Source organism: Camelus bactrianus, chromosome 8 (genome assembly GCF_048773025.1).
Source record: "Camelus bactrianus isolate YW-2024 breed Bactrian camel chromosome 8, ASM4877302v1, whole genome shotgun sequence".
Lineage (NCBI taxonomy): Eukaryota > Metazoa > Chordata > Mammalia > Artiodactyla > Camelidae > Camelus > Camelus bactrianus.
Window position 1 is genome coordinate 18,871,158 of NC_133546.1, and position 25,715 is coordinate 18,896,872.

General features: G+C 40.6%; 1 protein-coding gene across 3 annotated transcripts in view; it reads right to left on the minus strand.

Annotated features, from left to right (window-relative positions):
• Nucleotides 1-18,133, minus strand: part of UTRN (utrophin) — a 457,676-nt gene extending 439,543 nt beyond the window's left edge. For 2 of the 3 annotated variants that reach the window (XM_074368225.1, XM_010965836.3), the window contains exons 1-2: nt 17,990-18,133; nt 12,832-12,996 (exon numbers count right to left, since the gene is read on the minus strand). In XM_074368225.1, the coding sequence (XP_074224326.1) occupies nt 12,832-12,910 (79 nt within the window). In that variant the 5' untranslated portion in view covers nt 12,911-12,996; nt 17,990-18,133. Of the gene's footprint in view, nt 1-12,831; nt 12,997-17,347; nt 17,481-17,989 lie in introns of those variants that run through there. The other variant, XM_074368224.1, reaches the window with a different exon arrangement.
• Between the last annotated feature and the right edge of the window lie 7,582 nt (nt 18,134-25,715).

The following is a 25,715-nucleotide window of genomic DNA, read 5'->3' on the forward strand; positions in this document are numbered from 1 at the left end:
GTAATTTATGTCTGATTATTTGCCACATTTAGCAACAAAAGGGAAAGATTCATCAACAAATAAAAATTCATTATATGCAAAACTGGGTCAAACACTATCAGAAATTTTGCCCTTCAAACTTGGTGTCTACCCATCCTAATTCTAGAGATCAGGTCTTTTGTTTGAATGGTTCTAAAACAACAGAAGCAGCATAAGGCCCAGAATTTGAGTTGTGACAATAGTGTCGGTCCCCAAACCATGCTAGAGTGTCAGATCGCCAATTTAATGTCCATCAGAAAAGACTGAAACACCGCAAGAGACAACCCTATTAAGACTCAACTTTTTGGTGGATCCTAGGCTTCCTCTGAGAAAAAAAAAAACTGAGGACACTTTTTTCCCAGAAATGTGCAGAGACACTTATGTAAAAATTCTGTACACATCACAAGCATTTCTTAATACCCCTCCCAACTCCTTTCCCAAGCTAACCAAGTTAGCTAAAGCAACATTAGTAAGTCGGCTTCCTACAACTGGGAGATAAATACGGTCAACTCCCAAGGGGTCAAGTACCAACATCTGCCAAAAATATTAAAAATCAAAAACCACTTCTTAATTCCTCATATTCCACTGCCATAATCTACCATCTCTTAAATTACCCTTTCTCTAGATGCTCATCCTAGGGTCAATCAAAAATCTCAGAAAACACAAAGAGAAATAAAAGAGTTCTTGATGAAATTTGGAGAAATTTTAAGAGCATATTTTTTAAAGTTCCACAGATACTCAGGAAAATAGTCAAGACTCCAGCTGCCGATTTTCAAGGATATGATCCCAGCCCAGGCCACTCTCCTGGGAGATAGAGATAGATAGATAGATAGATAGATAGATAGATAGATAGATAGATAGATAGATAGGTAAAGGGATAGAGATATAGAAAGAGACAAATAAGTCCTTCCCTAACAGTCTCCATAACATAAAACAGAGCTGAATCTTAAAGCCAGATTCACAGCCAAGAGAGACAATTAAACTGGCCAAATCAAAACCTCAGTTACCACAATGCACAACCCAACAATGCAGAATTTTCAAATGAGCCCTTCTGTTTTTCCTTAAAGGTCAAAGGAACCACCATTCTGAATACCAGCTTCTATACTAGAATTTAAAGTTAGCCTAATGAATATTAGGATTTGAAAGATGGAACCTCAAAAGAAAAACAATATGACAATAACAACCTCTTCTTTCTTCTATTCCTCAAACTTCCACAGCAGAGCATCACATTGTGAAAAGCATCTGTTATCTGAAAAATTATTATTTCTGAACAATCCAGCTCTATTGACTGAACTCTAATGACCTTTCCACCACTTAATTATTCCCTAAATGCAAGGTATTTCTCAACATCTGTTCTTAATTTATTTTTAATGTGCATTTACTCTATCCTATCTGTTGAAGCTGAAATGAGTAACATTGGATGACATTATCTTCACATGAAACATCCTGTTCTTCAATTAAAGTTCCTCTGAAATAGTTTTCCAGGCTCTTGTCACACATAGATCTTATTTTAGCTGTCAAAGACTATTATCTTCTCTTTAAGATGAGATTAATATTAACTTTCTTTGATACCTTTTCAAAGAAATTTTTATATTTTACTATATAAATATGAATAATTTTTTTCTCATTTTAACCTACTTTTTTTCTGAATCATGACCTTTCTTTCCGAATATACATATAAATTCTGACAAATGCTACACACATAAAAAAGATGACAAATGCTTGGTCAGTTTACCAAAATAAACTCACCAAGAGGCAAAACTTTAGAAAAACAGCAGTAGTCAACAAAATTAAGAGTGAAACTATCTTTAAACTGTAGAAATTAATTAAGAATATTAATTCTGAAGGAAGAGTTAATACTGAAGGTGCTATAACACAATTTATAACATAATTTTTAAAGTATACATCTGATTGAAAAATCTATACATAATTTATAGCATTGTTTGAAAAGCTATACATCTGATTGAAAAAAATAAAACAAACCCCATAATGTTTGCAATGTGGCTTCATACATGTTGTTACTAACTGCTAACCATCTTTCAGATCCTTTCCCCCACTCCTTCTCTTATCGTGTCACTCTGCTCCAAGCCCCCATGATCTCTAACCTCAATTTTCACAACTCTTACCTGCTCCCTTTCTCCCTCCAACTCTGCTCCCTTCTAAATTTACCTTTCATACTGTCATCTAAGTTATCTTTCTGAAAACAATGTTGAGCTATTAACCCACTTAAAATACTGCAGTGGCTCCCTACCAGAGAAAAAACCCAAACCCCTTAGCCTGCTTCAAAATCTGGTCCAAACCTCTCCCATCATCTACAACACCCCAGCTACACTCACCTACCAGCTACAGACTCAAAATGCATTGTTCGCTATCGACTTGCAACGCCCTTCCTGCACTGTCCACAGGGCTACCCTCCTATGCATCCTTCAAGGCACACCTCAACTTCCTTCCTCTTACGGCTCCCTCTTACCAGCCCTACCCCAGTTCCCTGCAACAAGGCAAAATCTTGTCCTTCCTCCTTCCATATTCCCACAGCCTGTGTACACTTTTTTTTAAAAAAGTCTGCTTTTTTAAACCATGAAAATACGCAGTAAGCCTTTATTGAGCACTTACTGTGTGTGGAGACTAAGCTAAAGGCTGGCATCACAATGTCAAATTAGGAAAGCATGCACCCATACACAAGCAACAAGAGCCAGAAATAGAACTAGAGCGTGAACAAGAGGGAAGGAGATTGATTCTGGCGCTGTGGTCGATTGAAGAATAGAATGCTTTGTGCCATTTATGCTGATGTTTGAAAGATGGAGGCTTCCAGACTAAAGGGTGGGGAGGGTAGAACAATCAAGCACAGGAAACAAAGCAAGCCTCATCGCAAAGGCAAGAAAAGGACCACAGGCAGTCCTCACACGGCATCATCTGCCGCCCTCACAGGGTACCGGGAGTCGGTGGGACGGGACGGGGAGGGCAGGGCTGCTAGAAAGACAGGACCACATCAGACTTCCCTGAATGTTTGAATATTTCATTCAAACATACATGCAAATGAGTTTCCCTCTCTGAGCAACCTGCCTTGATCCCAGGTCCCCAGAATGAGGTCTGTCCTACATCAAAAGCTCCATAAGGCCAGCCCGAGACAGAGGGCAAGCATGTGCATGCATTCTTCAAATATAAACACTCACCTAACTTCTAACAGGTTACAGCTCTTGAAAAAGCACATACAACTTAAAATAATTCAAGTCACTGATTTTTTATACATACACGGTATTAAAATGGGATTCAATATTTGATTAAGGGTCATAGAACTGTTACAGAACTGGCCACTGATACCACAACTAAAAGCACAAAAATAAATATATTTACATCTGCAGTATAACACTTTCTAAATGCCTATGAAGAAACTATATAGGGTAACAGAGTAAACTAGAGCATACATGGAGTTTTAGCTCAGAGCCCCCGGAAGGTGGCTTTTGGGTAAGACGAGGAGCCTTCAACACCAAATAGGGCTCGGATTCATTCTCAGCTCTGAGTCATACTTGCATTTCAAATTTTAAAAGGCAGTATAGTGCAAATCATCTACCTGATAAGAGGTTATGTTGATTGATAACCTTTGGGGTTCCCTAAGTGAAATTTGAACTGGCCCCCATACACAAAGGGCAAGGAGAGACCAAAGAAAGAGGCAGACCACTCCAGAGGTGACAAGTTTGATAAGCAAGGGAACTTATATATGAGGGTTGTCTTGGGCGGCCACAAGACAAGTAGATCTCTGTCCAGCCAAAATCTTACAAGTTTATACAGAGCCTGCAATGGGATTCAGTCACATATACAGTCCAGATGGTCTCAATAACACATTACTCTCTCAAGGCTGCATCCTTGAAGGTGCTCCTAGTGTGGGAAAAGTGGGCAGAACATATGTTTCAAGGATGAGGACGGGATGAGGAGCCCCTGATTGCCCAGATCCTGCTTGCAGGTCAACCAGCAGTCACATCCTCTTGATAACCTCCTCCAACAGGTTAATATCCAAAATATATAAAGAACAAATGCAATTCAATAACAACAAAAAAAAATTAAATTTAAAAATGGTCAGAAGGTCTGAATAGACATTTTTCCAAAGAAGACACACAGATGGCCAACAGGTATGTGAAAAGGTGTTCGACATCACTAATCATAGGGGAAATGCAAATCAAAACCACATGAGATATTACCTCGCACCTGATAGAATGGCGGATTTTCAAAAAGACAAGAAATAACAAGTGTTGGTGATGATGCAGAAAAAAGGAAATTCTTGCACTTTGGGTGGAATGTAAATTGGTACAGCCACTATGGAAAATAGTATGGGGGTTCCCCAAAAAATTAAAAACAGAACTACCACATGATCCAGCAATTCTACTTTTGGGTATTTATCCATAGAAAATAAAAACACTAACTCAAAAAGATTATATGTACCCCCAGGTTCATTGCACCATTATTTACAAAAGCCAAGACATGGAAGCAACTTAAGTGTCCATCAACAGATGAATAAAGAAAACATACACTGGAATATTATTTAGCCATAAAAAAGATGGAATTTTTGCCACCTGCAACAACATGGATAAACCTTGAGGGCATTATGCTAAGTGAAATAAGTCAGACAAAGACAAGTACCTTATCATATCACTTATTCATGGAATCCAACAGATTGGTGGTTGCCAGAGATGGGCGTGGCAGGGTGGGCATAATGAGTGAGGAGGGTCAAGGGGTACAAACTTCCAGTTAAAAAATAAATATGTTCTGGGGCTACAATACACAGCATGGTGACTATATTAATAATAATGTATTGCATATTTGAAAGTTGATAAGAAAGTAGATTTTAAAACTTCACATCACACACACAAAAAATGTTATAACTATGGTGACGGATGTTAACTAGACTCATTGTGGGGATCACTTCCCAATATATACAAGTATTGAATCATGTTGTACACATGAAACTAGTATATGTCAATTATATCTCAATTAAAAAGACAAAATAATTTTAAAACTGGTAATATAACAATTCACTCTGAGACATGGATCGTTTACAACTTAGAACCAAACTTTGTTTTTAAGTCTATTTGTTTCAGGGTAGATTTCACTGGTTTTATTTTGTGATCTATTTGTTTCAAATAAATCTCAAAAGCCTTCCTCCTAAGTGGTTCATTAAAATATACCCACACTTTGGTCAAAAGGTACAAACTTCCAGTTACAAGATAAATAAGTATTATGGATAAGTACAACATGATAAATATAATTAACACTGCTGAATGTTATACATGAAAGTTGTTAAGAGTAAATCCTAAGAATTCTCATTACAGGAAATAATTTTTTTTTATTTTTTAAATTTTTATTCTATATGAGATGATGGACATTCACTAAATTTATTATGACAATCATTTCATGCTGCATGCAAGTCAAGTCATTATGCCTTAAATACATATACTGTATACCTTAAGCATACACAGTGCTGTAAGTCAATTACATCTCAAGAAAACTGCAAGAAAAAATTGTACCCAAATTTGCACATGGTCAACCTCTGCACCAAAGTCTCTGTTCCAATAAAAGTCATCATCCCACTCAGGCCTCACTAGGTGCTCCCTTTGTAAATCTCAGTCTTAAAACTGCTTCAGGAACAGCTCTCATTAAATTCTGAGACAGAATGTCAAATTCCACACAATGACATACAGAGAAGAAATTTATGCATCTCAAAATACCCTGAAGGTTGTTTAATCAATAAGAAATGAAGATCCCTTTCTGCATAACCAAAACCCTTCAGAATATAAGGCAAAAGAAAAAAATGTCCAATACCAAGAGATTCACTGCCTTTTTGGGGGGGGAGGGGTCATTATGTCTATTTATTTATTTATTATTATTTTATTTTTTGTTTTAGATGGAGGTACTGGGGATTGAATCCAGGACCTCGTGTAAGCTAAGGATGCGCTCCACTACTTGAGCTATACCCTCCCCCCAAGAAGTCCACTGCCTCCTAAAATTACTTAGAAGAGTTTGTAAGCAGAAATAATCTTCAACATTTGACTACAGCTTTCCTCATTCCTCTGAAATGCACAGACCACTTTCACTTTGGTTCCAAGAGTCTTAAACCTGCCTCCTTTGTCCATAAATCAACAGCACTAAACAGAATAACCCTCGGAGCTTGTTAAAATTCCAGATGCTGGGACCCACCCCATGTGACTGAATCGGAATCCCAAAAGGTGGTTCTGACATGGGGCCTGAGTTAGCAACTCAATAGGGGTGGAGCCCAAAACCAGAATTTCAAAATAAAAGCATATGCATACATCTATGTAATTACTGAATTAATGTTAAATAACATGACTCACACACAGCCGACGAGAAGCGAGAAAATCAGTCAGTATTAACCTCCAAATGCTAGCCACCCTCAAGTCTTCTTCACATAAATGTCCCACACCAAAGTCTTAATTAGAGGATGGCATGGAAGAAAAGTGCCAATACCAAAACTATGGAATTAGAGAAGCTCTAAAGAGACAGCACTCTTTCAACCACGGTATTTATTTCAAAGTTGTGCCACTTTAAAGACCCAAAGTCATATTTTTTATTGGATTTCTCTGCTACAACAGAAATGTCATTATGTACTTTTTTCCTGTTCTTTGGGGGAAAATAATGTTCCATAGTTAAATGCTAAGATTACTGGACAGAAATCATCATAATCAGCCCACAAAAAAATTATTTTTTCATTTGGAAATACTCACCTATGTAAGTTATTCTTGATCTTTACACCTTGAGCTCCGTGACTGTGACAGACAAAACTGATCTGATCTTCTCTTCCCACAAATTGAGTTCTCAAAACAGATGTGAAAGTTGGACTACCCTAGACCTTTATCTTAGCTGCCAAATGAACACACACACACAATCCCTGTTATTAGCCAGGCTGGGAGAACAAGCTCCTTACAGAGAAGTCCCACAGAGTGTAAGTAAACCTCAGGTGTTTGGTTGTTCAAAGGCACCAGAGCCAAGGCCGGACAGCTACATGCAGGCTGAAACTACCTGCCTCCTGCACTGGACATATGTAAACCCAGGGGCAGACAAAGGAAAAGTGAAAGGACTAGTTGCGGCTTAGATTCCTCAGTTCACAGCCATCCTTGAGTAAATATACATTAAAAACTCACACTGACTCATGTTTCAAATACTGAACGGACTGTATTTATTATTAAACAGCTAAGGCATACAAAAAAAATGGTAATAGAGTAAATACCTCAGCCTCCACACACACAGCTTGAGGGGAAAAAAGAATCTCACCAATACATCTGAAGCCACCTGAGTAATCTCTCACGACAAAATTTTAACTAATATTTACAACCGCTCCAATGATCTTGCATGTTCCCTTGTTCCCAGAAAATCATCCTAGTGGCATCTAGTTCAAATTTGGGCTCAGATAAGGTTCCATAAGGTTAAGCTTTCCATTCTGTCTATGGAATTAACGTACTTCCACTGCTTACAACATTGTCCACCATTCATGTTTTTCCTTCGGGAACGGATTGCCTACACAGCTTTCACAACCATGGTCACAGGTCAGGAGAATCATGAGAACACAGAAAACTTTTCTAGGCTGGCACTCCTTCAGCATAATGAGGTACAAACACAGAAAATATTTTTATGCGCATTACAAGAATAGCTGCCCTCCTCTACCCGAGTTGAATTTCCATCAAGGTTCCTGTCCCTCACCACAAATCCCCAGGGCTCATGGAAAAAACCAAACCTACTCAAAGACTCCCTTCAAAGCACAGGTATTTCAGCCAAGTAAAGCTTCAGGAAAAAAGAAAGAACTATTTTTCACAGTCCCTTAAACTCTTTAGGAAAATCCCCTCACAGATATTTCTTTAAATGAAAAAGAACTAGACCAGTGACTCCCTAAAGTACAACGTAACCACTGTCTTTTCTAATGAAAGGCCTCTGAAAGATAAACAAGTAAAGTAACCTTCCTCATATTTTCATAAAACCGCATCTTGTTAAGCAAGATTATTTTTATGCAAGCATAGCATTTTTTTAGGAGGCTTGCTATAAATGTAACCAGGTATGATATTCCATATTAAATAATTTGTTTTATTTTTATGTCACTGGCCTCTCCTTTCTACCCTCCCCCACCCCGCACCTCTACCAACTTTTTCAACGCCACAGATACCCATCTGGGCATCAGACCAGGACTTAAATAGTGCCAGATCGCAGTGCATCTGAAATCCACTACCTTTTTATAATCAGCCAGTTAAAAGCCTTGAGCAGCAGGCAGAGGGAAAGAGAAAAGGGAATTCACATCAGAAACAGATTATCAATTTCTCTACTCTCCACCCAGAAGAAGACTGCCTGTCCTCCGGTATTTTCCCCTTTGCTAACTCTTAACAAGGAAGGACAAAGACCAGAGCCAGTAATCAGAGGGGGAGCAGCAGGTTGTGTCTCCTGCAAAGGGCCCTCCCTTGGCAGGGCTCTGATGCCAGCCAGCAGTCTGGAGCAGCTCTGCCCAGGGTCTCAACCTTATAACTACAGTGGAAGAGGCAGAGGGATGTATGAACACAATTAATACTCTACAAAATTTGTAAAGAATAGATTTAGGCACAAAATGAAAAAGTCATCCAGCAGCAACAGAATAAGCTACCTTGTAAACTAGAAAACTGGGCACTCTTTAGAGGTCAAGTGCAGGGTTTCTGGAGTAAGATCACCTGAGTTCTCATCTCAGCTCTGGCACTTTCTAGCTCTGTAGCCTTTTTCATTGAATAAACATTCCTTGCTCACCTACTATGAGCTAGACACTGGGCTTGGTGCCACTGATGTATTGGTGCATGCTCTTGCAGAATTAAATTTTAGTAGGAAGTACATTAACAAACACACAAAACAAGAAAAGTGCCATATAGTGCATATGGGGAATTTAAATAAGGTGGCAGTCAAGAGTGACTGGGAGAGCTACTTTCTAAAGTCAGCAGGGAAGTTCTCTCATGAGAGGTGACAAGAAGGAACTCATTAGGCAAAGGCAAGGGAAGAGGAACGTGCAAAGGCCCTGAGGTAGGCATGACTGGGGCTTTGGAGAAATAAAAAGAAGGCCAGTGTAGCAAATTACTTCTGTGTGGCTCATGTCTGTCATCTGTAAAACAGGGATTATGAGGATTAAACTCTGAGCACCATATTTGCACACAGTATGTGTTCAATAAGTGTAAGTTGCTAGAATTATCATTGTAATTATCATCATCATCATCCTCGTCATCATCAGTGAGAGCCCATCACCGGAGGTGCGCAAGCAGAGTCTAGGTAATCACTGCACAGGCATAGCCGGGTCATGTGGCATCTTAAGGTTCCCTCAACAACTAGATCCGAGGATTACACAAGAAGAGAAAAGGTGAAGGAAGAAATGATAAAACTGTTACACTCAGGCTTCCTGCCCAAAGGCTTTTAAAGAATGCTTTGAATCATACAAAGATATAAAGTTTACTGACAATTCATTCAACAAATGGCCCTTTCCCATCTGAGAGTCTATGATTCAAATCCCTAACAGTCCAAATCCTCACCTGGAGCTAGCTGCCACAGCCTTTAGCCCTGAGGTCTACCCTCTTTAGGGCACTCTGAGCTAAAACTTAACACAACAGCGCTAAGAAGAACAGAAAAGATTGACTTATTCTACGTTAGTGGCATGAAAGTGTGTCAGCTACTGACAGAATAAAATAGCAGCAAGGCTATTCTTTGATTTTACATGTATTTCAAATCATTTTATTATTTCACCTTTAAAATGTTCCAAGCAGAAGTTTATGCATTACAGACTCCATTGACAACATATTTCACTTAAAAAAAAAATTCTTATTCTTGGCCTACTCTCAAAATATTTACTAAATTGTTAAGCTTTCTGAAGCCCACTGATTCGGGCTGTCAAAAATGCACTCATTGATGATGGATGAACTTGACTTGTATGTCTTCAAGTTAGAGAAGAACTACTTTAACCTGGCCCCAACCCCTAAATTATAAAGGTCATATTCTTTCCAGTTCTTCTCTATAATTCACTCAAATCCAAGGCAAATGTACTACAACCATAAAGAAATGTGTAAGTTTTACATTCATGAAGCTATTTCATTATCTACTCTTGATATTTCAAATTTCTGTTTAGATGGTGAAAATAACTTTAAAAATGATTAAATCTCACACAGAGCATAAAGCAAATTCACATTGAATGAGGGCAATATAAACAATCCTAATACCTTAACATAAAATGCATAAATATTTTAAAATATTTTTATAATACCAGGCTTTAGACTGTTCAAACCCAAGGATTCCAGAAGGAAAAAGAATCTTTATAAACCAAGAGATCGAGTTTATCAGAATACTCTCAACATTAATTCTTTCCCATCCCAATCTCTACCCCTTACCCCACAACCAGTCCCCCAAAAGGAAGAAACCTAGAGGAACAGATTAGAATTAAAATTCTCTAACAGGAAAACACTCCTTTAAAAAAAATCAAAAAGCAAGAAATTCAGTACGGAACAGGTCCACGGAACAACTTTAAAAAATATACATTATAGGTAGATGATTCCTTTGACTTAATCTGAACTAAAAATCCCTCTTCAATATGTAAATTTTAGAGTACCATGAGAAATGACCACTATATGAATATCTACCTTAAAAGAATCAAAAAAGTGCCTTCCAGAAAGCAAGACTGGAACAAACAGGCCCATTCAAACCCAAATTTACCTACTTTTTGCAACATAATCCAGCTGAAAGAATGTGATTCAGATCTCAACAATGCAACAGCTATCTTTTCAATGTGTTTTGAAGTAGGTGCCATCAAAAAAAGAAGTAATAGTCACCGCCTTGGCATTAAAACACTCAAAGCAATTTGTCTTTAAAAATATTAAGAAGTAATACAGCCTCACTGAAAAGTTTTAGAAAGTACATATGAGCAAAAAGAGAAAAACAATCCCCAAATGTCAAGATGAGCACTATTAACATTTTAGTGTACACTCTGCTAAACTTTTTTGAAAAAATATTTTTCACATAAATGACTTCATATTGCACACATTTTTTACTTAACAATATCAAGAACATACTGTTATGTTCATATGTATATATTTATGAATGTATAATCTACTTTATAAATACTCCCTAAATTATGATTTACTCAATTTTCAATACTGGATTTTTATGGTGATTCCAATTTTTTTCTGTAATAAAAATGCTATGATCAACTTTTTGCTTGTATGTTTTTGTGTGTTCCCTAGGAAGAAAACTCCAAACACAAAGCTACTCAGCCAATTAGCATGCATACGCTAAAAATACGTCATAATTTCTACCCAACTATCCCTCAATAGTGTATGAGAAGTCAGTCTTTTTAAATGACCATTTTTAATTTAAGGAATAGTTTCGAAGTTATGTGTACTCATCATATATATATATCTAGTATTTTTTAATTTATATAATTACTTTTTTATGGACATGGCTAAAGTATATAGTTATAAATAGCAAAGGGCTTACTATAATGGAGGTTGACTCAGAAAACTACTTAAGAACGTAACTCCTCACAATTTACAGATCATGACAAGCAGGGATACATTACATTGTCTCACTTCTATCTTCCTCCTTGTTACATTTACATATTTCTAGATATACATTCTGTACGCTACATTAATAATCTCTTATATCTGCATAGTACTTTATGCTACTGAAGAATTTCAAACAAAAAGAATTTGGGAGGAATAAAACATCCTCGGAGCATAATTTAAAATAGGGTACTAAGCTGTATCCCTAAAAGATCCTTCAAGTTACATAATACTTAGCTACATACGTAGAGCCAAGACTGTAATAACCAAAATCTTTACCAATCAACCGACACCAGTTTTACGCTGGGAAATGTGTATCTTAAATGTGTATCTCTGTTAATTTAGAGCTGATTTTCAGTACATATTTCTTTTTGTTCAGGGCATATTTCTGCAGATTCATAAATAAGAAATAACTTCCTAGCATAATATAAAGATGGTTCATACAGCTAAAGCAGACTTTAGGTTCCTTTTATGGTTTTAAAGTGTCACTGGATGTAAGTTTATATCCCAAAGTAACTCTCAAAGTTAGTTAAGTACAGTGTTCACACCCAGGGTGGAGTTCTGTGTAATTTTCAAAACTTAGAAAGGCCTTGGCTGCTCAAAAATATCTCCCCTTAGAGTCTACCTCAGATCATATTTGAATCTTTTTTAAAACAATGAAATGTTTATTCAACAGGTCTGGAGTGGAGCCAGTGCATCTGCATTTAAAAAAACAAAAAAAAACAGACTTCTCAGTTGATTCATTTGTACAGCCAGAATCGAAAAGCACTCAGTTTTATACAAAGATTGGAAGACATTCTCAATTTAAATGTGTATATGAAAACTATTAATCTGTTTTAGTCTGATTTATTAGATTATTTAGGTGAAAACTGTTCCTTGAGAAGGTTCGTAAGAAATTTCAAAAAGGGAAGCACAGGTGGGGGACACCTTTTGGGGGCACTTCCTACTTTAAGCCTCATTTTTTAAGCTGCATTTTTGTGTTCAAGGGGCAGCCTTATAAATGAACAGTATTCAACTATGGGTGGCAGTTTCACCAAGCAAGCAATGCCAGTCAACATACCATGAGACCAAGTTGGGTTGAGAAACTAAAATAGGAAAAGCAGAGATATTCTATTACCTTGTACAGTATAGTAGTCATGTGTCAGAATTACGTTTCTCAAAAGAAGTTTGCCTTACAAGAGTAGTACAAAACAAGCCGGAAAAAACTTCTAAGTAGTTTATGCATAAAAATAAATCACATTCTTAAGCTTCCATCACTTACCAGATCTGGACTTAATGATGTCACTGAACTCGTTCTGCCCATCGTCAGCCCTGGCCTCGTGTTCACCATACTTGGCCATCTTAGCCGAGTTTCAGTATAATCCAAAGATTTTACAGGGTCTTCTTTTTAAAACTTTCAGTTTTCTTTAATGATCAACATCAATACCTAAATGAAAAATGTAAAGTACCAATTTGAAAATGAAAATATGACTATAATGTATAAGTTGCCATGTAATATATGACTATATGTATAATGACTATATAAATGACTATGCATATTAAGTTTTATATATACATTATATATAGAGTCAAGTACAATTGTATATAGTTATACATAGTAGCCATTCACTCAGCAAATATTTATTCAGTCCCTACTATGTGTAAGGCAGTGATCTGGGCAATGGAAATATGACTATCAAAAAGACACACTTATTTACAAAACAGAAGCAGACCCACAGACGTAGAAAACAAACTTATGGTCACCAGGGTGGGGAAGGGGGGTGAAAAGGGATAAATTGGGAGTTCGAAATTTGTAGATACTAACTAATATATATAAAATAGATAAACAACAAGTTTATACTGTATAACAGAGGGAACTATATTGAATATCTTGTAGTAACTTATGGTGAAAAAGAATATAAAAACGAATATATGTATATTCCTATATGACTGAAGCATTGTGCTGAACACCAGAAATTGACACAACATTGTACATTGACTATATTTCAATAAAAATATTAAAAAAAGAGACAGCCTCTACTGTTTTGAAATTCATAGACACCAAGCAATTAATCATATAATGAATTATTTCATTACAATACTGATATGTTACAAATGTACAAAGGAGAAGCATAGAGTAATATGAGCATACAGCAGAGGAATCTGACCTGCCCTGGGCAATTAGAGACTTTCTTGAAGGAGTGACTTTTGAGTCAAGCCTTCAAAGATGAGATGAATTTAATTAGCAAAAAAAGAGAGGTGGGAAGAGTAGAAGAGGCTCCCATGTGAAGTGGCAGGAAGAATCATGGAGCATTCAAGGATCTGAGCAAAGGCCAGTGTTTTTGGAAAGAAGATAGACAAGAAAGATCTGTTGAACTAGGTGAGGAAGGTAGACAGGACCAGAGACAGGGCATTGTAGACCATGTCAATGCTTTTGGATCTCTCTTTAAAGAGCAGTGGCAATCCAGTAGGTGGTTTTAAGCTGAAAAGCAACACGACTGTGGCCTAAATAAAGGTAGATTGAAAGAAGTGGGTGGGCATGTAGGATATTAGATATTAAATAAAGAATGTTCATAGGATTTGGGAAGTGATTGGATATGAGAGGTTCAGGATACTGAGGTGCAAAATGACTGCCCAATTTGACTAGGGCAATTGAGTCATCCACTGAGCTGGAGAACAGTGGAGGATGAGCCTCTTAAGGAAGAAATAATGAGTGTGAATTGGATTTACTGAATTTGAGATGCCTCTGAGATATATATATGTATATGTGTGTGTATTATATATATATAGATATAGATATACATATAGATAGATATAACAAAAAAAAAACTTGATCTCACTAATGGTCTGAATTATATATAAATCTGGACAGTAACATGCTATATGCATTGACACAGATCTTATTCTGGAAAATACATCATGTGAATTCTGCTGAGAATAGATACCCCTCAAAATAATTTTAATCTTTAGTAATTAATTAGCCAGAGGCATCTTTAAAATTTAGGATAGAATTGAGGATTCCACCCTGCAGAACCACCTTGTAAGAATGTCAACAATAGAATGCTTTCTGGTACACAATGCCCCAACAACCCAAGCAGAATCAGAATTCAAGTTTAAGTTCAACAGCTTGGCTATATCCTAACAGCCCCTTAAGGGCACCCTAGGTGCCAGTTAAATAAATTAATCATTTAATTGGGAATATAATAATCAACACATCCAAATATTACTCTGCAAATAACAGACATTAATTCACATATTACAATAGAAATCAGAACCAGAGCTTACTGCTAGCTAGGATTAGACAACACAGTTCTTTAATTCAAGGACACACCGTATGGCATTATTATTTTTTAATATATTTCCTTTTACATATTTATGCAATATTTAGAAGTTTTCATGTTTTATAACATATAACATTCAAGGAAACACTATATTATTTATAAAAATATAAATACATAAAATATTGTTTTTTCCTTACCAGTTAGGAAAAGGCTGTGTTCTAGTAACAAGGAGGGCAAAGTTACCTTAGAAAAACATTTTAAGTGTTGAAGTGTTTGAGGCAGGAGGTGTGGATATAGCTCAGTGGTAGAGTACATGCTTAGCATGCACGAGGTCCTGGCTTCAATAAACCCAATACCTCCATTAAAAAAATATTTTTAATAATTAAAAAAATAAAATGAGGCAGATGAAAACTGTAGTGGACTGCTAAAGCTTTAGGAACAATTTCTTCTCCAGTAGGGAGGCATATATAGGTTGGATCATCAGTCTGCCAGATTCTGTGAGAATATAAAAACATTTTTCATTTTTATATTGTCACTACTGTTATACTTTATGGATTATTATGTAATTAAGTTCCTTTGGAAGGGTACACCACTATAAAAGATTTGCTCAACTCTTGTGTATTTTATTATATTCAACAATCAAAAGCATTGTTCAGAAGAATGCACATAAAATTTTATTCAGGAAAAAAAGCTTTACCCTACAAAATTCTCTTTACTTGAAAGCAACTATTCCCTTGGAGAGCTATTTTTAATGTTCTCCTTCATATCTGGTCTTAGCCAAGGGTCTTCAATACTTTCTCAAGACGTTTCCTATTCCACAAAAGAGAAAAGTAAACTGTTTGAACACACAGAACTTTATTTCATTTGTATATTACTATTCCTTCATCATCATATTTGATTCTGCCACTCTTGAAGATAATCGCTCAAATTTTCTCTTCTTAATAATCAAAATCCTTCACATGTTACAAAGATACAGCAGAAACGGAGATCAGAGGACAAGAAAAGAATGAGAAGAAGGGAGTATCACAGAAGACCATTTTACCAGTGACACACAGCCACTGACTGCCACTTGTTGCCACTAACGGTCAGGGGTCGCCAGGTTGAGTACCATATGGCAGCAATTTTATTACTGGTTGTCAGAAGAAAGGATCAAAGTTTCATCACGAACAATGTGTGACCCTCCACTTACACATCTATAGTATAGAAGCCAGGTGGTCTGCCACACCAAGCTAGGTGAGAACAAGAATAAATGAATGGGATATTGCTTTACAAGTGTTCAGCCCTTTACAACTGTAACTTACTGTTACCTCTGCTCTATCTTCTGTTTCCTCATAATGATGTTCTGCAAAGTTTAGCCAGCTCTTTCTCACTGAAACCCACACTGGACTCTACATTCACCAATTCTTTCTTCAGAACATCTCTGGCTGTCATATGGACCAGAAGCCAGGAGCGTGTGGCCATAAACCTAGGTTGAGAGTATGGAGGATGGCCTTAAAGGAAAACTAATGTTATAATTTTCTTTTAATTTTGGAAATTACAAAATGTGAGAATACAAATATGTTTAACAATGTGCAGTTATGATGGAAATACAGTGAAAGCCTTAGGCAAAAAACCTATTCATTCATTTACACTGGGAACCCAAACCTAAGAATGTTAGAGATTCTGGAAAGGGAAGCCCAGAGGGCCTGTTTGCCGCTGTGCATGAAACTTAGCGAAAGACACCGCCCAGGGTCAAGAACTGCCATTCATTCTCGGAAGCGCTCCAAGGGAAGGTTCATACTGGTGTGATTAATACTGAGTAAAGGGGCAATAAATTTAGGTAAACACCTGAAGGAGAGTTAAAGAGCTGTCTCATCGGTTCCATAAATGTGGACCAGGGGGCGGGGAATGACTCCGCGTAAGCCGTGGTCCTCGCCGCCGGGTTCTCTGGAAGCTGAAGCACCCACGAGCTTCGCATTCCTGCAGCTCTCGCCTGACTCGCGGCGCTATCGGCAGCCTGCTTCCTCCCGGCCACCAGCAACCAGCCCAGAGGGGCCCACCCACCCGACTTCCCGAGGCCCATGCAAGTTACAAAGGAATTGATGCGGCTGCTGCCAGGTGTCCCAGGGGCCACGAGCTCCCACCCGGACCCCGGGAATCGGGACTCCCCCGAACTCGGTTCACGCCGGCCACGGCAACTGACCCTCCCAGGTGACCTGGAGGCTGGTAGAGAGGAGACTCTCCCCGGGGCATCCCAGAGAGCGGGGCTGTTAGATTAGACCCGGAGCTCCCCAGTTCAATGTAAAGCAAAATGGGGGGGCCCTGGCTCTTGGAAGTCGGGCACGTTTTCTCCTCCCCTTGAAACAACCCTGGAACGAATCCCTCTCGTAATCTGGGGCTTGGAGAAAACATTTTACTTTTAACAGCGTGCCTTGTAAAAGTTGCATCGCCTAAAATTAGCGTTGTCCTGGTTTTTAAAGTGGCTTTGGCAACCAGAGCCTCGGAACTGGAGCCACACAGGGGCATGAATTACCTTACCAGTTGCAGCAAGAGATGCCAAGGGTCCAGAAAACCAGAAGAGGAGACCGCGCGGGACTACGCACGGAGTGAGCGCCCCTCGCCCCCTCTCCAAAGCCCCACCCTCGGGAGCAGCAACGGCCCGGAGTTCAGCACGTTTCCTGCCAGGCGGATGGCTGGGAACCCTTCCCCACCCTGTCCTTGCGGACACCTCCGGGCCCCGCCTTCCCTGGGCTGAGTGTGTGACAGGCCCTCCTAGGAAGCCACGTCCCCTCTTGGAGATCACTGGCCCACTCACCGCGCAAGGCACGGATGAGTGACCCTCTCATCCCAGAGAAGAGGAAAACTGCGGGAATCGAGAAGCCCAGAACCAGTCGGGGGCGTTTGGGTCGTTCGCTACTGAACGGATCCGCAGGACCTTGTCCGAGCTCTCTCCACTTTTCTGGCATTCTCTATCCCGCCGTGGGGAACTGAACGGAGATTACGAGGAAGGTGCTCGCAAAAGTTGGTAACATCTTAGACTCAATGTTGAGAAGGAGCTCGGGACGCTGATCCTAGGTGCAGAAGCCGCAGAAAAGTCCATCCCCCCCGCAGCCTACACCCCATTTCCCCGGGGCTGTGGTCGCATTACCTAGCCGGAGGCGTAATAATGCATGGGCTTACCTGCTCCGTGACCCGCGGGCCCGCCTCGCCTGCGGCCGCCGCCACCGTGTCCCGGGAGGGCCGAGGGCTTCCGTGGTGTGTTCGGGACGTAGTAAGCGCAGGGGTGTGTGTGAGTGTGGGCTCTGTGCGTCGGTTTTTTTTGTTTTTGTTTTTGTTTTTAAGGAAATATGGAAAACCAGACAAGATTCAAAAGAAAAAAAATTTTGACACCCGACTGAAAACGCCCCTCACTTGTGCAATCTTCCTGCCCCGTAGTTCCGCCAAAAACCAAAAACAAAACAGTCCAAGTGCAAACCTGGAACGGGCGCGCAGGCACCAAGTTTGCCAAACACTAGAGTTTCCGTCTGCAGAAATGACCCGAAAGAAGGGGGGCACCGCTGCCCGTGATTCCCCAATCGGCTTCGGGAGCCAGAGGCTCCTCCTCGCCCCTCGGCGGGAGAAAGCCCGCGGCAGGCTGCGGCTGCCCGCTCCCCGCTCCCCTCCTCTGAGGAAAGGCGACTCCACAACTTCGTGCGCGAGCGGCTCGCTCCTCGGGCTCCTCCTCCTCCTCCTCCCCGCCGCCGGCCTGCCCCTTTGTTGGAGAGGGGAGAAGGGTGCCGGAGGCCGAGGAGGGAGGGTGGGGCGCAGGACCGCCGGGGCGCGCGCTGCCGCCCCCGGGAACCGGCTCGCGCCCGGGCACCCGGAGTTCGCTTTCCCCGGGAGCCGCTGGCCGAGCAAGCCTGGCCCGCTGACCGGCGTCGCCCCAGAGCAAAAGCTCCCCCTCTGCTCTCCCCCTCCGCCGCCGCCGCCGCCGCCGCCGCCGCTGCGGGGCCGGCAACTTTGTTCCGGGAGATCAGCCCCTCTCGGCTCCGGGTTCGGCCCGGGCCCGGCCCAGGCGGCCACTGCAGGCTGGGCTCCGGGAACGTGGCGCCGGGGGTCACCTGACCGCGCGCCCCGTCAATCAGCGCCCGCCCGGCCGGCAGCAGCCGGTCTGGCGCTCGGCTAGCCTGAGGCGGCGCGCCCGGCGCGGCTCCGGGAGCGGGCTGTGCGTGCCGGGAGCCGGGAGCCAGCGTGGATGCCTCGCGCTGACGCGATCCCCTTTATTCAGAGTATCCGAAAATGTGAGTCACACCCCCTCAGGCAAACCCAGGCTCTAGCTGGGATGTTGTTTTTTTCCTCCTTTAGGCGAGGAATCTTCATTTGCCCGTACACTCACCCGTCTCAGTGTGTTGACGTTCAGGAAATTCTGGTCCTACTTCCAAGGGTATATTCACTTTATATAATTTTCTTAGTGTCGTTTTTTTATATTAAGAAAAACTTGAAATTTAGTTCTACATTCGTTCATACGTACAAACAGTGTTTGCGCTGACTGTCTATTCTATCAATATACAAACACACATCTATTACGGAGTCTGTTTCAAGGCTGAGGGGTTGGTCGAATAATATCTGGGAAGAAATGAGTTGGTTGTGTGTGTGTGCATTTTTCTTATTTATATACTTCATTCCCGATGTGTTCCTGAAACTCTTTTACATGATTATCACACTTGGAAGATGACAAAAAAAAAAAAAAAAAAAAAAGAATCAGCAACCTAAATTCCTAGTTCGTATAAACAAACAGGAAAGGGTGGTGGTTGATAAGGAGGCTCTGGCTTATTGCTGGTTTAATATTTAAAAGCTAAACATTTACGAGTTAGTAAAGATGAACCACTAGGAGCCTTAGAGGAATTTTTCAGAAAATACTCCCTAGTCTTTTATCATTTACAAAGCGGGACGTTCCGCAGTCCCTATGCTGTTGGAGAGGGGGGATCCTGAAAGACAGTGCTCCTCATAAAGTCTCTAGCTTAGCTTCCTTCCTTGGGGGGGGATTTCCTTCACATAAGCGAAATAAAATCCAAAAGATTCATGGGAAATGGGTATCATTTATTCATCCAATTTCATTCATTCATTCATTCATTCAACAAAGGCCAATTTGGGGCCTGCCAGATCCGCTGGCACTGTGAATAACGCAAAGATAAATCTGATAGAGATCTTGCCCTAAAAAGCTTCAAATCTAGAAAGTGAGATAAAACAGGTAAATAAGTAAGGATCTGTAAGATTAGTGATAAGCGCAGGAAGAAAAGGACAGAGCAAGCGCTATTTGAGTCTGGCTGGATGGAGGGGGACCGAGCTTTCTTTTAACTGATAATTCTACAGACCCTTAAAGCTGCTCATCGAGCGCTGTGTCCTGGTTGAGCTGATGGAAACTCAGATTTCTCCCTTTAAAATAAAACCACTTGGGAGTGTTTGAGGATTTCATTACTTAAAATTATGTAAGTGAAAAGCACTTCGGAATTTCAAAGTGCTACACAAATATTAATTTAACTCAGGATTTTAGAAAACATAGTCATTTGGGGACCTAGAATTTTTGAGTTTTCAAGCTTTGAGAGGATGTTTAGTTGGGCTTCCGGAAGGCCCTAAGGAAAGGGGCATATGGGCCAATGGGTGCCATCTGTATGGAGAGTGACTCCAGCCACACCCAGCTTCAGTGGCCTGTGGTGCCTTACTTGGGGACTCATGCCCTATCTGTTTTTAGCCCTTCTTCCCTCACCCAGAGACTGATACACCCTGTAGGCCATGGGCAAAAGAGGCCAAAGAACTTCCTTTTGATGGGATGACCAAGCCGACCCAAGCTGGTCCTGCTCCCCGTTTCTTTGTAAGTAGAGAAATCACATTTAGTGGGAGATTTTGACCCCAGAGGACTGTGTTTCCATAGCGCAGACAGTGTGGTCTTCCTCCACAGCCTGAGAGTGGAGCTTGGGGAGGAGGCGAGAGTAGAGGCAGATGAGCGGGACGTGGGTAGCAGTTAGTGCACCTGCAACCAGCATTCCAGCTGCAGACCGTGCAGCAGGGACATTAGCCTGCAATAGGGTTCTGTCTGTCCTCCCCAAAGATGGATTTAGAGCATTCAGAGAAAGTGATGGGAATGCCGCCCATTAACCCCGACTCTGAGTGGCCCCACAGTCACCACAGAACAGTGAAAACTCAAGAAAACTCAGCTGATGTCCCTGGGATAATGCCCTGGACATAGGAGAAAATATGATGATATGAGTAGTGTATATATAGATTTATATGCAAAGATATCTGCATATGTAGGGGTATATAATATAGAAAGACTTGATTCAACATAGATATTGTTCATATACAGGGAACTGCATCTTAACATAAGAGACAAAAACAAAAACAAAAAACTTTCTTTCCAAATTTAATGCAAGAGTTATCTAAATGCAGTTTCTCTCTAAACGATAAAAACACAGGGAAATACACAATGTTTAAAAAAGCAAGGCACTCCTTCAGTTTTATCCTTGGTGTTGGCTATGAGTAAATCCTCACATGGAAGCATTTAAGAGAGGGACATAAGGTAGAGAATTTACCTTTTCTTATTTTTTCTGATCAAAAAAGTACAGCTCTGTGGCTTACATAACAGTACTAGAATATTTGCTAATTATTGTTGCTAAATTCTTCAGTCAAATATCTAATACTTGTACAAGTTAAAGATCCCTATAAACAAAATTCTTTGTGATATAACTAAAAAAGCAAAAAAAAAAGGTATGAAATTTTTAGAGGATAATTAGCACAAAGCAGAGGTTCTTACAATTTAGTAAACTTAAGAATCACTGAGGAATACATTTTAAATTCAGATTGCCTGCCAGCTACCTGAAATTCTGATTTACTAGGTCTAGTGAGTCCCGGGAACCTGCAGTTTTAGCAAACAACCCATGAGGTTAGGTCAGGGTGGTTGGGGAACCGCACTTTGAGCCACTATTCCCTATTTGAGGGGCTGGCCTCAAATAGGCCACTTTGGATGATTGGATGGGCCTAGAAATTGCCCTACAAGAAAAGAAATCCATACTGGATCAAGCATAATTTTGAAATACCCACGATTAGCCTTAGCTCTTTGCATTGAAGTGTTTCATTCAGTTGTGGATCACCCCTGAGATTATTAAAGGTCATTCACACCTCAGGAGCATTCTGGGCAATTCAGTCTGCTCTATGGTACAAAGCCCGCCCAGATGCTCTGCAGGGAAAGTCTGATGGCAGGAGGGCAGGGAGGAGAGAACCATTAAGGGTATGGGAGCTGAAACACAGGGTCCAAGGAACCTAAGGACTAAGCTGTTGGGGAGAAAAGAGCAACTGACATAAAAAGAGAATAAAAGAGGCTTGGAAATAGAAGGAAGATGAGCAGACAGGAGAGGGCATAAACCCAGACCAACTTCTTCACCACGTGCCTGCCCACTGACAACCAGAACTTTCTTGAATCAGTCGAAGCAAGAGTGGGCCTTGTGTTGAAATTATCGTACTTGTTACTTTTACTTGGTTTTGTTTACTTTGTATAATTTCATAATGTTGGCACTGGAAAGGATTTTACAGTCTCTCCTTCAACCCTCTAATTTTGTGGGCAAAGAAACAAATGAAATATGCAAAACTGGCTAGGGAGTGCATTTAGGTAAAACAGTCTATTGGCAAAAAATGTCCAAATTACTAAGAAGGGAAAAGAAAGCAAAACTATGTTATGTAAGTTCATTGTTAACCTGAAGAAGGAGGAGGGCAGAAGATGGCATAGCTGAAAGGGAACAGGCTGGATTTAAGTTACCTAAGTGCCAAGTATCATATTGACCGTTATCAGCTGTGTGAGCTTGTGGAATTTAACCTTTAGCTTCCTGTCTGTGAAACAGAAAGAATACCTTCAAATGCTGTTGTGAGAATCAAATGAATTACTTAATATAAACCATTTATCACAGTGTTTGGTGCCTTTTAACTTTTATTTTGTTCCTTCCCTTTTCTCTTAATTCAAGAGGATTTGCTGCCATTATGTCATCGTCTTCATTCATTTAAAAAAAAAAAAATTCCCGGAGAGCTCATTATCTACTGAGGGACTGTGTGTGCAAATGGGAATAAGCCACAATAGCTGTCTTCAAAAAGCTCCTGTCTGGTGAGAGAGACCAACACACAGACAGACAATTATAAATTAATACAGGTGCACCAGTACAGCCAAGAGGTAACATGAGCCCGGAGAGGGACACGCAACCCAATAGGAGAACAGGGGGTATCAAGAAGTGATACCTGAGTTGAGCCTTAATGGACGAATAGGCATCATAAAGGACAATCTATTGTCTTGCCTGTACCAGCATCTTTTCCTTTCTTTTGGAAAGAACGTTACCTCTTCCTTTAGGCAATTGCTCCTCTCCTGCGCCAGTCAAATTTTGTGGGGCTGTCAATCACTTGTCCACCTAGCCTTGGGGTGGGCTTATGACTCAGGAACAGCTAATCACAGGCCTCAACCCCAGTCTTAGCAACTAACCTAAGAGAGAGGTTGGGAGATCCCGACTAGGCCCATCTGAGTCCTTCCAGAGGAGTTTTCACAGTTAACACTGAGAGGGAAAAGTCTCTTCTCTTTGGAATCAGTCCCACAATCCCTCCACACTCCTCTCTTGCTCCTACTGCTAGCTGGAGTTCGATACCAACAGAGGAGAAAACAAAACTATCACCCAAGTTGCTGAATATGTATGGGGAAAGAGACTCGAGGATGCAGAAGTCCTTGTTTCCATGCACAAAGGTGGTGCCCTTTTTATAACTCCCTTTTTTCTGAATGTTAAACTGTGTTAGAATTCTATCACTAGAACTGAACAACCCAGTCTAATACAAAAATTAACCAGCTAAAGGGAAGGCCTAAGTGAAGGCCCGAGGGTAAGAAAGAGCAGAGGATATATAGGTGTGGTGGTGGGTGCAGGAGGAACACTTCCGTTCGCTGAAGCCCTGCTTGATCCACTCAGTTCTCCGTGGACAGTGCTAGACTCGCCAATTCACATACATCCACTACCTTAGCCTGGTAAGGAGAGGGATCACCATCTAGATTTCCAGGCCGTGCTCATACATTTCATATGCCCACATTGTGCACTAGCTCCCCCGCCCCAAACTCCAGTTGGATGTTGCAAATGGAATGTGTCCTAAATCACAGCCTGCCTGGCAGGAGCCATAACCCTCAGGCTAGCTCTGCCTGCTTCCTTGCCCAGGCCCAGGATTCAGGTTCCCAGATGAACCCTTAGGTCCACTTACAAACAGACATGCCCCCTGACATTGAGAATCCTGCCTGGGCTGTGTTCCTCCTGCTCCAGGACAACAGGAAGGCTCAATTAGGTGAGGGCAGTGTTCCTGATGCCCCTCTGGACGGCAAACACTAAAGTGCCCAGCTGACTGATTCAAAAGGGACCTGCTTTACCACCCAGGCTATCCCCATGGCCCCTCTTTTCCAGACTCCTCTCTCTGGGCAGCAGCCTCTCTGTACTGTGGGGAGACGGCCAGTGTGACTTAAACCAGAGCCTGACCAAGTTGTGATGTTAACCAACTGGCCCTCCTTTATCAGCCATTTTTTCAATCTAGAAACTCTTTTAAAGTTTTCAAATGGTTGCCAAACTCTTCTGTGTTCTCCCCCTGCTTTTAAAAGACGTGTTACCACATCAGTTTCCCCATCCCGTGTTACCTGTGCCCAGAGGACAGCGGACACCTTTCCCCTGGAGAACTAGCAGGGGCCGCGGATGCACTGGTCAGTGCCTCTTTGGTGATTATTGGGTGTTTCTGGTCACATGGACCTGAGGAAGAGCCTGAAGATCTAGTCACTGTAATAAGGTAAAATATTTTCACAGTTTATTGGTATTATGCAGACAATTTTAAGTATTGACCATTTAAGTAAATTCAACTGTTTACAAAATAAGGGCAAACTGCTTTTTGGTGTAGTCACAATCACCACTGATTTCAAACTAGTGGCTGCCTGCACTAGAGTGAAATTACCTCACCACGTCAACTGTACCCTTCTCCAATAAGCATCTTTAGCCGTGTATCTGCTCTTTGCAAAGAAAAGCAAGGTGAAGGTGTTTTCCATTTCTGTCATTCTGCCGAAGTACACCCTGCTTAGACACAAGGAGGCGTCCCAGAGACCTAAGGACCTAAGGAGGTCATCAGTCAAGTCACATGTGCCGCCAGAGCCTTCCTCAGAGAACACTTCTAAATTAAAACGAGCGCCAAATTCTTGTTTGCATTTATGATCCTCTCACATCATAAAGTTGTATTTTATGTGTAAGAGACTAACGTTAAAAAGAACAGATGCAGGCTCAACAGGTGAAGTTTGCATTCTTGCTAAATGGTGCCCATATGATAACAAATCCTGATATCTGAAAAAAGGCTTCCCTGTATTTCAAATTCAGAGAAATGGGCAGATTTGTTTCTCATGCAATGCATGGTAGTATGTGGATGGTGAACTTAAAAGAATCCGTGACACAGCATTAAGTACCATATTTACATTTAGAGTAGCAATTGATTTCCATTAAAATAACATCTGTCATATTAAATTTATGTTGGTAATCTGAATTAAATATGTGATTTTTTTGTATTAAGTTTGTGATTTTTTTGTATTAAGTTAGGGGTTTTCTTGTTTTTGCTTATATAAATGCACAAGAGCTATATTTACATTTATACACATTTAAGTAATATTATAATTAAAATAATGTAACTCACTGCCAGAAGTCTATTTTATTTTTTCTTAAAAAGGGATAGAACTTTACTCAAGTTTGAAAAATATTGGATACAGCTGTGTTAAGATTGGTCAATAGGATCATAGACTTTTATAAAACATTATCAGAAAAATCAAAAGCCCCTGTAAGTCACTGTGTTTGTATAAACCTAAATTCTTGAAACTCTGTATCATCAAAAACTC